Here is a 17,729-nt window from a genome sequence, read left to right as displayed (position 1 = left end):
CGGCTTACAAGCTTAGCAGTAGCCTTCATTCTATGTATATGCCTGCTTATTAGGGCTTTCACACACACCCCCAAGCGGCATTATTACAAAGTCAGCTTAATTGCCCCCAACAATCTGGGTCCTCATTTTACCTACCTCGGAAGGATGGAAGGCTGAGTCAACCTTGAGCCTGGTGGGACTCGAACCTGCACTAATTGCAGGCAGCTGGTGTTACTTAAGGAGGCATTAGCCCACTGCTCCACCAAGGCTTCATTTATATTATACAATGTCTCCACTCACACACAAACACATAGAGAAACACTGGACTAATGTGTCCACCATACATTCTGGGCAAAATATCTCTCCCTGGATGAAGAGATTGCAGAGGCTTTTCAGGCCAGATCACCCAAAGTCAAATAGCACAGATGGTCCTTGACTTGCAACCGTTCATTTAGCGACCGTTGAATGTTGCAACGGCAACGAAAAACCAATCTTCATAACCGTTATCATCATCCCCATGGTGGGTGATCAAAATCTGAAGACTTAGCAGCTCGCAAGAATTGGCATCAATTGCGGCATCCCTGGGCCATATAATTGCCATTTGCGAACTTCCCAATTAGCTTTCGATGAGCGAAGTCAACGGGAAAAGCCAGATTTGTTTAACGGCATGATTCATTTAACCATCGCAGTAATTCTGTTTAACAACTGTGGCAAAAAAAAGTTTGTAAAATCAGTTGCGACTCACATAGCAACAGTAACAACCGCCTTGCTAAGCTACAGCAATTCTGGAAGCAATTCTGGTCAAAGTCAAGGACGATTCTTTCTTTCTCTGAGAACATTTTCATGTTTTTTTCCTCTGATGTTTTTTCCCCCCAACTTGAAGTGTTGCACTTATTTTGGTTATTCTTCTTTCCAGCTTTGGTTGAAGTGTGATGATAAAATTTAAACAAAACTCGTCCTGCATTTAGTATATTATTTGTTAAGCACACCCACCTATTCCAGAAACCAGCATTATTCTCATAGTTCTGAGGCACTATGTTGGATAGATAAAATGTTTCTGCCATGGCTTCCTATTTTAAAAAAAAAGAAGAATTAACATTGAGGTTCTGATGGATGCCTACATTAGTTAAGAATTCAGAATTAAACATCATATTAACAGAATGAAGTCAGACATCAAAGAAGAGCTTGTGTTTGGTGGAATATAAATAGACTGATCTATAATTCTTACATCAGTCAGCATTACAGTGCAAGGCTAGATCCTTCGAATTCTGTCTGCTTTTTTTTTTAATCAACTTGCTTCCCTTCCCTAAAAACCTAGGTACAAAATTGCAGAGATTCTGTAAGATTCACATAATTGTTTGGCTGTTCCGTATTTATTTATTTATAATTTATTTATTCATTTGTATCCATCTTTATTAATTTTTACAAATAAGTCAAAGTGGTGAACATATCCAGCATACTTTCCTCTCTCTCCCCCCCCCCATTTTCTCTATAACAACAACCCTGTGAGGTGAGTTGGGATGAGAGAGAGGGACTGGCCCTCTCTAATCCAGCTGGTTTTCATGAAGAAGGCAGGACTAGAACTCACAGTCTCCTGGCGATTAGTCCAAAGTCACCCAGCTGACTTTCATGCCTAAGGCACCACTAAAACTTATTGTCTCCTAGTCAGTGCTTTTTTTGTAAAAGAAAAAGGTGCCGGAACTCACACGTGTCATACAACCCGCCTTGCCTACCCTACAAGGTTCCATCCAAAAAAGGTGCCGGAACTCCGTTCTGAGCGTTCTATGACAAAAAAAGCCCTGCTTCCTAGCGATTGCCCCAAAGTCCCCCAGCTGGCTTTAATTCCTAAGGTGGGACTAGAAATCATCGCCTCCTAGTGCCTGGCCCAAAGTTACCCAGCTGGCTTTCATGCCTTATGTGGGACTAGACCTCATTGTCTCCTAGTGACTGGCCCAAAGTCATCCAGCTGGCTTTCATGCCAAAGGCAGCACTAGAACACATCACCTCCTAGTGACCCACACAGTCACCCAGCCGGCTTTCATGGTTAAGATGGGACTTGAACTCACGAGTCTCCTGCTTTCTTGCTTGGTGCCTTAATTGCTAGACCAAACTGGGTCTCTTTGCATTCCCTTTTTGCAAAAAAGAAATTTATTTTTATTTATTTTTATTGAATTTTGCATTTTCGTGCAAAAAAGATTGCCTATTTTTATGTGCAGCCTTGTTTGGTTGAAAATGGCGTAGTGTGAATTGTTTTTAACATCCCATCCCTTCCCCTTCAAAGAAACAAGGGATCAAACTATACTGAGCAATCCTACCGATGAGTATTTGTTGTTGCCTGCTGGTGCCATATGACCTCGTGACCAGCCACTGCCGACATAATCTTCATTCACAGCACTGAACACTGAAGGGATGTTTGGGTCTGCTTTAAATTTGCAGTGTTTTCTGTCTGCGCTGCCTGTGGAACAAGATACCAAACAATTCGATTACATTTCCTTTTCAAAAAAAAAAGTTCTGTGCTGAAAGCAACTTACACAATGGCCATTTTTTTTTAAAAAAAAAAAGATATCTAAAGCAGACTTTAAATGGTTGCATGGCCTCCTTACTACAATGAGCAGAAAATGTGCCTCCAGCATTCCCATACAGGCAGCCCTCAATATATTGTATGACCATAATTGAGCCCAAAATTTCTGTTGCTAAGTGAGACCAGTTAATAATTTCACTTTCTTGCCACAGTTGCTAAGTAAATCCGGCTTCCCCACTGACTTTGCTTGTCAGACGTTCTCAAAAGGGGATCACATGTTCCCCAACCATCATAAATATAAGCCTGCTGCCAAGGGTCCAAATTTTGATCCTGTGACTATAACAATGCTGCAATGGTCGTGTGAAAAATGCCATTGTAACTCTGAATGGTCACTAAACAAGTCAAGGACTACCTGTATACAGTTCTATAGTAGACAAAGATGATCTGGCAGAATGCCGTGTGCCCCGCCATTGGTTTTAATCACTGAGAAACCAGATATCGTGTTATATTATCTTTTTATCATTTAGTAAGCTGCCCGGAGTTGCTGCAAAAGTGAGACAGGCAGCATATAAATTTAATGAATGAATAAATAAATAAGCAAGCATCTTAGATCTAAAGCTCCTTAGAATAAAGATCTCAAGATAAGAGATAACCTTAATTGAACTTAAGCCTCTCCAAATACTCAAAAATTATTCCAAATGTGTACTCGTTAACAGTGTAAGCAGATATTTCACAAGACAAGAGGCTCTCTAAGGTTGCGAATTCCTTTATGCATGACTTTATAAGATTTCCTCCATGAATATTTTTTCTTTTAAAGAGCCTGTGATCCTTTGCATCCAGGTGGAGTCAGGGTGACTGAGTGGAGCTGGGCGTTTTCTGGCCAGATGCCCTTCCTGACACCTACACGGAGCTCACAGCAGATGTTTGCTATTAGTCTCAAGAGATAAAAATATCTGCTACTACTTAGGATCAAACTCACAGCCACCTGATTGTGAGGCGAGAGCTCTACCACAATGCTCATAAGGTTCCCTCCATGAATAACGTTAGGGCAGGCATGTCAAACACAAGGCCCGGGGGCCGGATCCGGCCCGCGAAGTGGTTTCATGTGGCCCATGAAGCCATCCTGGAAACAGTGAGGGAACGGCCCCCACTGCCTTGCCCAGAGACCCTCCTCCTGCCAGAGACCCTCAGATCTGTCCCACTCCTGCCCAGGCCCCCATAGGCATCCTTGATGCGAACGATGTAGAGTTGGCCATGCCCACCCAGTAGGCCATACGCACTCTAGCCACGCCCACCCAGTAGGCCATGCCCACCCTGGCCATACCCACCTGGCCCCGAGGGCAACCACAATGCTGATGCGGCCCTCAGTGAAATTGAGTTTGAGACCCCTGTGTTAGGGTAATTCTAATTCTAATAATAGTAATGAGGAAGAAGAGTAGAAGATGATGAAAATGGTGGGTGGGCTAGGATTTTTGTTCTTTTATGGCAATAAAGATGTCCTTTGGTAAGGCTGCAAAAGTTTGGGGGTTTGACCACACAAAGCCGGATTAAGACTAAAATGCAAGTCATATCATAAAATCATAAATATACAAGCCAAAGTTCACCCTGTTGGCCACTTCACTGTCCTGACCCAACATTTTGGAGCTGCATTGGAAGCCAGTTCCTATCAGCCACAGCCATCAGGATCACACTGAGAACAAGGGGAGTTGTAGTCCAACCTAATTGGAAAGCAGGACACAAGTGTCACTCAAGGGGAAACTGACTTCATCAATCTTGGTGTAAAATGAATACAGATAGTCCTCGAATTACAACCATTTGTTTAGCAACCGTTCAAAGTTATAACAGCACTTGAAAAAGTGATTTATGACCAGTCTTCCCATTTACAACAGTGGCAGTGTCCCCATGATCAAATTTCGGGTGCTGGGCAACCATATTTATGACAGCTGCATAAATACATGTGATTTGTGGGTCACCGTTTATAACCTTAGCAGCTCCTGCCAAAGGAAGCCAATGCTAGACCTGCTTAACAACCACGAGAGTCATCTATCTACCAGGATGATTCACCTAAAAGCTGTTGCAAAAGTGGGTGTGGTTTATTTAATAACCATCTTGCTTAGCAAGGAAAGTTATCTCTAGGTGTTGACTTTCATTCCTCTCCGGTCCCACCACATCACTACTACAGTGCTCGATCAGAGGTAGGCAACCTTGGCACTTTATTATGACCGGTGGACTTCAACTCCCAGAATTCCTGAGACAGCCATGCTGAGGGGAAAGGGAGAGGTTTCCAAGCTGAGCCATGCTGGCTCAGGAATTCTGGGAGTTGAAGTCCACCAGTCATAAAAGAGCCAAGGTTGCCTACCACTGCTCTAGAATAACACCAAGCCCCTTTCAGTTGCCTGGGGATGATGGGATAGGATTCACTGTACCTGGATACAAGCTGATTGGAAGGAAAGAAAGCAAAGCAAAGCAATCCAGCTTGCAGGGCATGGCAGTTGGAAGCACACTTGTGGCTCACCTCTTGTGTGCAAATGTCCCCAAAAAGCAAGCAGGAAGGAGAATGAACTTAAAGAGTTTACCGATCCAAAGCACGTATAAGTGGCAACCTCGATTCATTTTAGAAAATAAACCCATGCATACTTAATAATAATAAAGTTGGAAGGGACCTTAAGAGGTCATCTAGTCCAACCCCCTGCTCAGGCAGGAAACCCTATACCATTTCAGACAAACGGTTCTCCAGTCTCTTCTTAAACATCTCCGTTGGAGCATTCACAACTTCTGGAGGCAGGTTGTTCCACTGGTTAATTGTTCTAACTGTCAGGAAGTTTCTCCTTAGTTCTAGGTTGCTTCTCTCTCTGGTCAGTTTCCATCCATTGCTTCTTGTCCTGCTTTCAGGCACTTTGGAGAATAGCTTGACTCCCTCTTCTTTGTGGCAGCCCCTGAGATATTGGAACACTGCTATCATGTCATCCCTCACCCTTCTCTTCATTAAACTAGACATACCCAATTCCAGCAACCGTTCCCTATGAGCCTTGGTGGAGCAGTGGGCTAATGCCTCCTTAAGTAACACCAGCTGCCTGCAATTATTGCAGGTTCGCATCCCACCAGGCTCAAGGTTGACTCAGCCTTCCATCCTTCTGAGGTAGGTAAAATGAGGACCCAGATTGTTGGGGGCAATTAAGCTGACTTTGTAATAATGCCGCTTGGGGTGTGTGTGAAAGCCCTAATAAGCAGGCATATACATAGAATGAAGGCTACTGCTAAGCTTGTAAGCCGCCCTGAGTCTTCGGAGAAGGGCGGGATATAAATGGAATTAAAATAAAATAAAAAATGTTTTAGCCTCCAGTCCCCCAATCATCTTTGTTGCTCTTCTCTGTACCCTTTCTAGAGTCTCAACACTTTTTTTTTTATTGAAAAGTTTTAACATACAATTTATCTTTAACAATCCCCCCTCCCCCTCCCTTCTCCCTCCCGCCTACCTCTCCCCCCTCCCCCCCTCCCCCCGACTTCCCAGAGCTAAATACAATGTATATATAAAAAAAACAATCATAAACAACCATATACTAACAACCATAAACTCTAAAATCCATCACTCTCTAGCTTATATAGGATAAGTCTCAACACTTTTTTATATCGTGGTGACCAAAACTGGGTGCAGTATTAGTTCTATGAAAGTGTCCTTCGCTATACTTAGCCTTATTTTCAGAAGAATACAAGTAGTCCTTGACTTACAACCATTTGTTTTGAAGTGACAATGGCTCTGGAAAAAGTGACTTATCGCTGCTTTTTCACTGCAGCGCTGATCACATGATCAAAATTCAGCCATTTGGCAACTGACTCGTATTTATGATGGTTGCAGTGTCCTGGGGTCACGTGATCCCCTTTTTGTGATCTTCTGGCAAGAAAAGTCAATGGGGAAGCTGGTTCAATTAAGAACCAGGTTACTCACTTAACAAATGCAATGATTCACTGAGCAACTGTGGCAAGAAAGGTCATAAAATGGGGCAAAACTCACTTAAATGTCTCACTTAGCAACAGAAATTTCAGCTCAATTGTGATAATAAGTCAAGGACTACTTTTAAAGATAAGATTGCAGCCAAGGGAATAAATCTTCTATTGCAGTTCTATGATTCATACATGGCAAGAAGTCCCTGTCTTCTTAGAAGGAAATTAATTACAATATCCAGGCAGAGAAACTGTTTAAGTACCTGAAGTTTTGTATTTGGAAATATGTTCAATCACCCATCTAGGTACTCGTTTTGCCTGATCATAAGAGAGAGCATGATTGGTATAATGTCTGATTTGAGTTCCAGCTGCAGGAAATCCGTATCTTTCCAATATAGACTTTGGCCCAGGTTCTAAGACAGAAAGAAAAAAGAACTTTCTTGAAACAAAGGCATAGAAAAATCGCATCATATATTAAAAATCACGAGCTACATTTTTACAAATCAGCAAAATAATTATACAGTGTCATATGATCTTTTAAATTTCTATTTTTATTGCATGAAAAAGAAAGGAACTTCCTTTTACGACCCTGTAATCCCTTTGGCTCAGTGGGTTAGGACGCTGAACTTGTTGATCAGAAGGTCGGCAGTTTGGCAGGTCGAATCCCGAGTGCTGCGTAACAGAGTGAGCGCCTGTTACCCGTCCCAGCTTCTGCCAACCTAGCAGTTCGAAAGCACGTAAAAATGCAAGTAGAAAAATAGGGACCACTACGGTGGGAAGGTAACAGCGTTCCGTGCGCCTTTGGCGTCTAGTCATGCCGGCCACATGACCACGGAGACGTCCTCGGACAAGCGCTGGCTCTTCGGCTTTGAAACGGAGATGAGCACAGGCCCTTAGAGTCGGAAACAACTAGCACACATGTGCGGGGGAACCTTTACCTTTACCTTTAATCCCTTTATTTAGGGTAGAGCTGGGGTGACTTGATGAAGCTGAGCATTTACTGGCCGGATGCCCTTCCTGACACCAGGCAGAGTTCACAGCAGATATTTTTTCTTTGCACCCTAGGAGAGAAATATCTACCGCTACCTAGGATTGAACTCTCAACCTTATGAGTGGGAGGCAAGCATCTTCATCTCTAATGAAAAAGAAAGGAACAAAACCTACAAAATATATATTACATTAAAAAAAACTAACCTGATGCATACATTCATTTCGTATTATACAATTAATTTATGGGCATTTAGGTCAATAGGTGAGAAATTATGAATTGTCAACTTATGACAATTGAGTCCAAAATTTCTATTGCTAAGCAGGACGGTTGTTAAATGAGTTTTGCCGCAACCTTTCCTGCCACAGTTGTTAAGCAAATTACTGTACTTGTTAAGGCAGCAGCACAACTGCAACGATCATAAGTATGAAAAATGGCCATAAGTCAGTTTTTTTCAATGCTGCTGTAACTTCAAATGTTCACTGAATAATCCTCCAAACAAGACAAGGAAAGAGCTCGTTTGGACTAGTGGTTAAGGCATCAGGCAAGAAAGCAGGAGACTGTGAATTCTAGTCTTACCTTTGCCACGAAAGCTGGTTGGGTTACCTTGGGCCAGTCACTCACTCTCAGCCCAATCCACCTCACAATGTTATTGTGAGAAAAATAAGAAGAGTGTTGTATTAGAGGAAGATATGTTGAATACATCTGCCACATTGGGTTGTTTGTAAAAATAAAAAAGGCGGGATACAAGTAAAGAAATAGTAGACAGCACTTTGCACTAATGCAGTAAAAACACACTTTCCAGCAGAGGGTGGTCTGGCTGTGGAATTATAACCTCAAGAGAAGTTGAAACAAAATCTTAAAATAACCAATTGTTTCCTTCTTAATGATGTACTTAATATACTCAAACATTTTTTAATTTATATCCTGCTTTTATTATTTTGATAAACAATTCAAGTCAGCGAACATCTCTAATCCTCCTTCCTCCTCCTATTTTCCCAACAACAACCCTGTAAGGAGGGTTGGGCTGAGAGATAGTGACTGTCCAGAAGTCACCCAGCCAGCTTTTCATGGCCAAGGTGGGGATTGAAGGCTAAGAATAATGAATGGAATGGAATGGAATGGAATGGAATGGACTAGACTAGACTAGGATGAATAGAATAGAATAGAATAGAATAGAATAGAATAGAATAGAATAGAATAGAATAGAATAGAATAGAATAGAATAGAATAGAATAGAATAGAATAGAATATGGAATGGAATATGGAATATGGAATATGGAATATGGAATATGGAATGAAGAATAGAATAGAATAGAATAGAATAGAATAGAATAGAATAGAATAGAATAGAATAGAATAGAATAGAATAGAATAGAATAGAATAGAATAGAATAGAATAGAATAGAATAGAATAGAATAATGGAATGAAGAATAGAATAGAATAGAATAGAATAGAATAGAATAGAATAGAATAGAATAGAATAGAATAGAATAGAATAGAATAGAATAGAATAGAATAGCTGAGTTGGAAGGGACCTTGCAGGTCATCTAATGCAACGCCCTGCCCAAGCAGGAGTCTCAGACGAGTGGCTGTCCAGTCTCTTCTTGAAAGCCTCCAGTGATGAAGCACCAACAACATCTGAAGGCAGTCTGTTCCATTGATTGCTTGTTCTCACTGTCAGGAAATTTCTCTTTATTTCCAGGTTGAATCTCTCCTTCATCAGTTTCCATCCATTGTTCCTTGTCTGGCCTTCAGGTGCTTTGGAAAATAGGTGACACACACACACCCCGTGACAACCCCTCAAATATTGGCAGACTGCTATCATGTCTCCCCTGGTCTTTCTCTTCACTAGACTGGCCATGCCCAGTTCCTGTAACCGTTCTTCATATGTTTTAGCCTCCAGTCCCCTAACCACCTTTTTACTCTTCTCTGCACTTTTTCTAGAGTAAGGGTCTTCAAACTTGGCCCTTTTATGACCTGTGGACTTTAACTGGCTGAGGAATTTTGGGAGTTGAAGTCCACGAGTCATAAAAGGACCAGGTTTGAAGACCCCTGCTCTAGAGTCTCAACATCTTTTTTATAGTGTGGAAACCAAAATTTGTTGCAGTATTCTAGGTGTGGTCTTACTAAGGCTTTATAGAGTGGCATCAGTACCTGATGTGATTGAATCCCTCTGTTAACGCAACTTAGGATTGCACTCCCCTTCATGGATTACTGCCTTGTCATGGCGAAGGGGCTTGCGTAATTCAATGAAGCTATGAGTTATGCCGTGCAGGGCCACCCAAGACGGAAAAGTCATGGCAGAGAGTTCTGACAAAATGTGATCCACTGGAGAAGGAAATGGCAAACCACTCCAGTATCTTTGCCATGAAAACCCCATGGACAGTACCAAAAGGCAAAACGATATGACGCTGGAAGATGAGCCCCTCAGGTCGGAAGGCGTCCAATATGCTACTGGGGAAGAGCAGAGGGCTAGTACTAGTAGCGCCAGAAAGAATGAAGCGACTGGGCCAAAGCCGAAAGGACGCTCAGCTTAAAGATTTTTACTCTATAGGAACCTGGAATGTAAGATCCATGAATCAAGGAAAGCTGGACGTGGTCAAACAAGAGATGACAAGACTGAACATCGACATCTTAGGTATCAGCGAACTAAAATGGACAGGAATGGGTGAATTTAATTCAGATGACCATCAGGTATACTACCGGTACTGCGGGAAAGAATCCCTCAGAAGAAATGGTGTAGCCTTCATAGTCAATAAAAGAGTAGGAAAAGCAATACTGGGTGGAATACAATCCCCAAAATGACAGAATGATCTCAGTTCGAATCCAAGGCAAACCATTCAATATCACAGTAGTCCAAGTCTATGCCCCAACCACCGGTGCTGAAGAGGATGAAATTGACCAGTTCTATGAAGCCCTAACACCAAAAAATGATGTCCTTATCATCATGGGGGATTGGAATGCTAAAGTAGGAAGCCAAAAGATAACCGGAATAACAGGCAAGTTTGGCTTTGGAGTACAAAATGAAGCAGGGCACAGGCCGATAGAATTTTGTCAAGAGAATACCATGGTCATAGCAAACACTCTTTTCCAACAACCCAAGAGACGGCTGTACATATGGACATCAGCAGATGGTCAAGACAGAAATCTGACTATATGCTCTGCAGCCAAAGATGGAGAAGCTCTATACAGTCGGAGTGCAAGGAGCTGAGGTCTGGTATAGTATGCCATTCTTACGCACCCAGTCCTGAAAGTGCTGAGACATGAATTCAGCACCGCAATCACTCTGAATTCTGGCGATGCTGACTTCGTGTTGGCTATAGACAAGGGCGGCAAAGTCTTTAAAGATCTGAAAGGTCTCAGATTTTTCTTTCATAGGAAATACATATCCATATCTAGAATAATTATCAACAAATGTCAAGAAATATCTTTTACCACCAATTGTTGGTGTAAAAGGACCAACTATGTCAGTGTGTACCATAGTTTCATTCCATACAGCATTAACCTTGTGAACTCTCAGGCTTCCTCCTTCCGTTATATATTCAAGATGGACAGTATTTAATATTTATTTGTTACGTATATGTAGGGGTGTGGGTCTATACATATGTTGTATATAGTATGTTTTAGGTATGTGTCATGTATGCTAAGCTTGTAAGCCGCCCTGAGTCTTCGGAGAAGGGCGGGATATAAATGGAATAAAAATAAAAATAAATAAAAAATGTGTTTCATTTTGAGAGCGGGCAACTAAATTTCATTTTTGATGTGTGCCGTTGTGCCCACAGTAAAAAATGACAATAAAGATTATCTAATCTTTATCGAGACGCATGCCCAAGATGGCGGACGTGCTCGGCTGAGCTCCGTGAGCTCCAGCTGCTAGGCGTCCCTTGGGAGCCCCTCACGAGCCTTCGGGCTTTTTGAGATGGGGATTGGGGGCTTATGGCATTAGGCAGCGAGGCAACTAGGAGGTCGACGAAGCTGGCAGTGACCTACTTAGACTCTATCTACCGAGCTGCCCGTCTGCTGGCCCTGCTGTCCTCCGGCTGTTTCCTTTGCTGCTGCCTTTTCCGGACCATTTGCAGCTGCTCGTGGCCGACGCCGGCTGTTTTTCTTTCTTGCTGTTCCTTCCTGGACTGTCTGCAGCTGCTCGTGGCCGACACCGGCGTTTCCTGCTCTTTCCTGCTCTTTGGGCCGTTTTGGGCCGCCTTTGACGCTCCCAGACTGGCTCCGGTTGGCGAGGAGGACGCCCGTGAGTCTGCTCGGGCGGCGGCGATTTCGGGCGGCAGCGATGGTGGCGATGGTGGCGACGGCGTGGGCGTCGTCTCCGGCGCTGTTTGCGGTGGTCTTTGGGCCGCGCTTGGCACTGACGGCGGCCCGCGCTCGGCAGCAGCGGCGGCAGCATGCGTTCGGCGGCGACGGCGAAGATGGTGTGTTCTGGCCGTTTTCGGCGGCCAACAGCTGGTGGGATGTTTCTGGGGCCTGCTTTCGGACTGCTTTCGGCGGCACCGGCGTTTCTGGGACTGTGTGGCTCGTTCGCGGTGGCCGGTGGCTGGCTTTGGTGCTTTTTGGGCTTTTGGCCCTCTTGCCGGCGGTGGGGTCCCCATGTTGCCCTAGGTCGCCTCGGGCCGCTTTCAGCGGCGGTGTCGCCCTCGGGCCGTTTCGGCGGTGGAGAGGGCGATTGTCAGTCATCTTGGCGGCGACGGCGTCTTCAGGCCATTTAGCGGCGGAGAAGACAACCGCGGGTCATCATAATGGTGCAAAGATGACGTGGTTCCTGCACCGCTTTTGGACTGCTTTTGCAGCGACGACGACGACTTTGGACCATCTTCACTATCCTGGCCTGCCTACCCTTTTTGCCTCGGACATATGGACATATATACTTATCATCTTCCTGCCTACCCTCCCCCCTCTCCCCTTGGATTTTGGACACACCTGGGTATCGGCCACGGTGGGAGAGTGGCTTGACTTTTCCATTTGCAGCCCCATAGAGGTGGGAGCTCTATGGGGTTTGCCTACCCAGAGGATATCTGGTCCACCTCCAGGAACAGAGTTGCAACCCGTCGTGAGAGGGTGGGGGGCGGCCTGTCTCTGGGGGCACCCAACTGAGTGGCAGTGAAGTTGGGTGGGGACCCAGATATCTGTCTTCATGTTTCGATCCTCCCATGGACATAACTAATGGGATGCCTATCCTGGACTTGCTAGACTCATGCGACAATACACCAGCATGGACTTGTACGCCCTCAGGGGAGCCCCCCTCTCCTGGGTGCGACCCACCTCCTTAAACACTCTTAACCTCGATGACGGGCCCGAGTTTTGGGACCCTGAGAGATGGCTGGGCAGGGGCAGGGGCCGTCAACACAAATTTAATACAAGGCCTCTGATTACTTTTTTATCTAAATTTTTTACGGGGTTAGGGAGAGGGGTGGGAGATAGGGGTTGTCTGGCTATGGGGGGTGGCCAATCAACCATGGCTCAGGCCAGACTTGGGTCCGACCGCTCGGGGGGAGAACGGGGTGTGGTTGTCTCCGGGGCTCATGAGCGGGTCGTGGGATTACCGATTCCCACGACGGGGAATGGCAGCAGGTGGATAGACAGAGGGCCGTATCGTTACCGGGAGGGCCGTCTCCGCTATTTGCAAGCGGTGAGGCGCTCTGACCCTCTGCCTCTTCCTCGAGGTTCCGGGAGCGAGGATGTGCAGCCTCCTGAGCTCCGGCTGGTGTACCTGAATGCCAGGTCCGTGGTTAACAAAGCTCCCCTCGTTAGGGATTTAGTTGAGGGTGAGCACGCGGACCTGGCTTGCATCACGGAGACTTGGTTGGGCCCAGAGGGTGGGGTCCCTTTGGTTGAACTCTGCCCACCAGGCTTCCGGGTGCTACATCGGCCACGAGCTCATGGTAGGGGTGGGGGTGTGGCGGTGACTATGAGGGCGACCTTATGTCCGCGGGAGACCACCGTTCCTCAGATAGTCGGGTGTGAGTCTCTCTTTGTGAGATTTGGTTCTGAGGCGCAGTTGGGCTTGCTGCTGGTGCACATTTCGCCTAGTCGCGCAGCGGCAGCCCTGCCCAAGCTGCTCAATATCCTCTCGGGGTTGGTGGTTGAGTTTCCCAAACTTATTGTTTTGGGAGACTTCAATTTACCATCCCTGGGAGGTTCATCTGAGCTAGCTCGGGAGTTCATGGCTTCCATGACGGCCATGGACCTGACGCAAGTAATTTCTGAACCAACTCATGAGGGAGGCCACACCCTTGACCTGATTTTTTTATCTGGACGGTGGTTGGATGATCTTGGTGGGGGCTCTCCATTTATTATGCCCCTGTCATGGACTGATCATCACCTCCTGTGGCTGGTCTTCCGTTTTGCCACCCCCCGCCGTGGGGGTACGGAGCCAATTAGATGGTACCGCCCCAGACGCTTAATGGATCCTGATAGATTCCAAGCGGCGCTGGGGTCCCCACCTGCCTCCATTGCTCACAACTCGGCGGATGCCTTAGTGGAAGCCTGGGAAAGGGCAGCCACTGAGGCACTTGACCGGGTTGTACCCTTGAGGCCCCTGACCCGGTGCAGATCCCAGCGAGCTCCATGGTTCTCCGCGGAGCTCCGGGAGATGAAGCGTCGGAAACGGGGCCTAGAGAGCTGTTGGAGGTCTAGCCGATCCGAATCCGACTGGTTGCGGTTAAGAACCCATATTAGGTCTTATCTCGCAGCGATGAGGGTGGCGAGGTGTAATTACTTCTCCACCCTCATCGCGTCCGCAGATAATCGCCTGGTCGCCCTGTTTAGGGTGACTCGCTCACTTCTTAATCAGGAGGTGAGGGAGGATCCCTTGCAGGGTCGTGCCGAGGAATTTAGTCAACATCTGTCGGATAAAATCGCTCGGACTCGGACCGGTTTGGACTCCAGCTGGGCAGAGTCTGGCGATCAGGACACGGGCGGTCTTGTCAATGTTATCTGGGAGGAGTTTGATTCTGTGACCCCTGATGAAGTGGACAGGATTATGGGGAGGCTGAGCTCCACCACATGTTTATTGGACCCGTGCCCTTCCTGGCTGGTTTATGCAGCTAGGGAGAGGACACGAAGCTGGCTCCAGGCGGTTATATCTGCTTCTTTGAGTGAGGGTTATTTCCCCACCGTCTTGAAGGAGGCGGTGGTGAGACCTCTCCTCAAGAAGCCTGCCTTGGACCCAGCTGTATTGAACAACTTTCGTCCAGTCTCCAACCTTCGCTTTCTTGTGAAGGTTGTTGAGAGCGTGGTGGTGCATCAGCTCCTCTGGTCCTGGATGAAGCGGATTATTTGGACCCCTACCAATCGGGTTTCAGGCCCGGGTACAGCATGGAGACGGCATTGGTCGCTCTGGTGAATGATCTCTGGAGGGCTCGGGATAGGGGATATTCCTCTGTCCTAGTCCTATTAGACCTCTCGGCGGCTTTCGATACCATCGACCATGGTATCTTGCTGCGGCGACTCAGGGGATTGGGAGTGGGAGGCACAGTTCTTCAGTGGTTCTCCTCCTATCTCCTGGGACGCTCGCAGTCGGTGTTGGCAGGGGGGCAGAGATCGGCCCCTAGGTCTCTGATTTGTGGAGTTCCTCAGGGGTCGGTTCTCTCGCCTCTCCTGTTCAACATCTATATGAAACCGCTGGGTGAGATCATTTGTGGTTTTGGAGTTGGGTATCATCAATATGCTGATGATACCCAACTTTTCATTTCGACCCCAAACCACCCCAGTGATGCCCTCGATGTGATGTCCCGTTGCCTGGAGGCGGTACGGGTCTGGATGGGGAGGAACAGACTTCAACTCAACCCTGACAAGACTGAGTGGCTGTACATTCCGGCATCCCGGGACATTCAAAATGTTCCATCGCTTTCTATGGGGGGTGAGCTCTTACCCCCCGTGGATAGGGCTCGCAACTTGGGAGTCCTCCTAGATTCACGACTTACCCTGGAAGACCATATAGTAGCCGTGACTAGGGGGGCTTTCGCCCAGGTTCGCCTGGTGTGCCAGTTGTGGCCCTATCTGGACCGGGATGCCCTGTGTACGGTCACTCATGCGCTCGTGACCTCTCGCCTAGACTACTGTAATGCTCTCTACATGGGGCTTCCCTTGAAGACCACTCGGAGGCTCCAACTGGTGCAGAATGCGGCCGCGAGAGTTGTCTTGGGAGTTTCCCGGTACTCCCATGTTACACCTTTGCTCCGCGAGCTGCATTGGTTACCAGTTGTCTTCCGGGTGAGGTTCAAGGTCTTGGTTATGATCTTTAAGTCCTTACATGGCCTGGGTCCGGGTTACCTCGAGGACCACCTGCTGCCGGCGTCAACTCCCCTCCGCCCTGTGCGTGCCCACAGAGAGGGCCTCCTCAGGGTGCCTCCAGTCAGGGAATGTCGACTGGTGGCCCCCAGGGGGAGGGCCTTCTCTGTGGGTGCCCCGGCACTATGGAACCAACTGCCGGTTGAACTCCGGATGGCATCGGACCTCCGATCCTTCCGTCGCGGGTTGAAGACCCACTTGTTCGAGTTAGCTGGTCTGGCCTGAAGGGGAATATGGGTTTTCTAACTGGTTTTATTATTTTTTATTGCTGTATTTTAATTGGGCATGGTTTAATTCTCTTTTAATTTTTGTATACCTATTTATATATGCCCTGTGAACCGCCCTGAGTCCCTAGGGAGAAGGGCGGTATAGAAATCCAATAAAACTAAACTAAACTAAACTAATCTTCTGAAAAGCAGAGTCAATGGGGAAGTCAGATTTACTTTACAAGTGTGTTACTAACTTAACAAGTGCAGTGATTCACTTAACAACTGTGGCAAGAAAGGCCGTAGAATGGGGCAAAACTCACGTAACTGTCTCGCTTAGTAACAGAAATTTAGGGCTCAATTGTGATCATAAGTCAAGGACTATCTGTACCCCATGATAAATTCAAGCTGCTATTCCCTCCCATTCATAGAAATAATTCTGGGGAACCAAAAAAGCGTATTCTAACATGCTCCTTGGCACAGTAGGCTAAAAACAAATGGTAGAGATCTGATTAATGTGCATTTATATCCACTACATTTGGACACCCACAGATTTGTGTCAAGAGAAGTGACTGATGGGATGTCACATCAAATCATGCTGATGCAAGGACTGTCTATACACCGTGAATTCCAAATTATCTCATCATCCTTCCCCATAATCCAAGTACAACCAGGTCTAACTACCTTACATTCTGAATGGGTATTGCGATAAGCAATCACAGCTTATTTTAAAAAAACAAAAACAAAACCCGCCTTTGTTTTTTGCATGGAAGTGCAGCTGGAGCTTCCCGCGCTTGCGCACTCGACATCTAGCCTGGGCTTAGCCACGCCCACTCCTTTGTGTCATTTCGCCTTCCCGGGCGGGTCGATGGCTCCGCGCTTGCGCAGTCGCCTCCTTACCTCCCAACGGCGGTTGTGGTGGCGGCAGCGGTTCTTCTGGCTGGGACGCGGCGGCGCTCGGTGACTGGTCGGGGTTTCTGAGGAGTTTGTTGGCGAGCAGCCCCGAGACGGTGGCACCCAGGGCCGCTCCGCTTACGAAACCGCGGAAGAAGCGATTCCGAACGAGGCGGGCGCCTATCGCCTCTGCCATCGAGGCCGTCCGGAAGGCCGCGAGGCGGCGAGCGAGGCTCTTCTCCGCCCCCCTGCCCGGATTGCGCAGCCTCCCTGCCGCTCCGCTCCTGAGGGGGGAAAAAAAGCGCGCGAAAGTTGCTCTTCCCTCAGCCAGGCGTGTCTTTCCTCGTCCGTCATCCTATCGCAAATACAAGCAGTCCAAGACTTAACGACTGTTCGTTAAATAGCATGACCATTTTTCACATCCCCATAGTTACCTGATCAAAATTCAGATGCTTGGCAACTGATCCATTGCAGTATCACGTGATCTCCTTTTGCAGCTTTCTGACAAGCAAAATCAATGGGGAAGCCAGATTCACTTAACTGTGTCACTAACTTAACAAATGCAGTGAAAGTTGTAAAGTGGGACAAAATTTAACAAAAGGTCTCACTAAGCAACATAAATTTTGGGTTCAACCAAAAGGACTAGCAGTGGCACAGTTTCAAGAGCAGGGGTCATAAGCAGTTGCCCTCCGGGTGAGATTTAAGGTGCTGGTACTTACCTTTAAAGCCCTACATGGCTTAGGCCTGGGATACTTGCAGGACCATCTGCTGCCGGGAACTAATTCCCATCGTCCAGTACGCTCACACAGAGAAGGCCTCCTCAGGGTACCGTCAGCTAGGCAATGTCAGCTGGTGACCCCCAGGGGGAGGGCCTTCTCTGTGGGAGCGCCAGCC

The 17,729-nt window shown here is 46.8% G+C and overlaps 1 protein-coding gene across 1 annotated transcript in view; it reads right to left on the bottom strand.

Annotated features, from left to right (window-relative positions):
• EXOG (exo/endonuclease G) overlaps positions 1-17,052 on the bottom strand; it is a 36,037-nt gene extending 18,985 nt beyond the window's left edge. Inside the window, exons 1-4 of the mRNA XM_083377033.1 lie at positions 16,842-17,052; positions 6,706-6,855; positions 2,295-2,434; positions 973-1,049 (exon numbers count right to left, since the gene is read on the bottom strand). Of these exons, the coding sequence (XP_083233159.1) occupies positions 973-1,049; positions 2,295-2,434; positions 6,706-6,855; positions 16,842-17,031 (557 nt within the window). The 5' untranslated portion in view covers positions 17,032-17,052. The remainder of the gene's footprint in view (positions 1-972; positions 1,050-2,294; positions 2,435-6,705; positions 6,856-16,841) is intronic.
• Between the last annotated feature and the right edge of the window lie 677 nt (positions 17,053-17,729).

This window comes from Vipera ursinii (assembly GCF_947247035.1).
Source record: "Vipera ursinii genome assembly, chromosome: Z".
NCBI classification, from domain to species: domain Eukaryota; kingdom Metazoa; phylum Chordata; class Lepidosauria; order Squamata; family Viperidae; genus Vipera; species Vipera ursinii.
The sequence above is the reverse complement of the archived record's forward strand: the minus strand, read 5'-3'. Positions and strand labels throughout refer to the sequence as shown.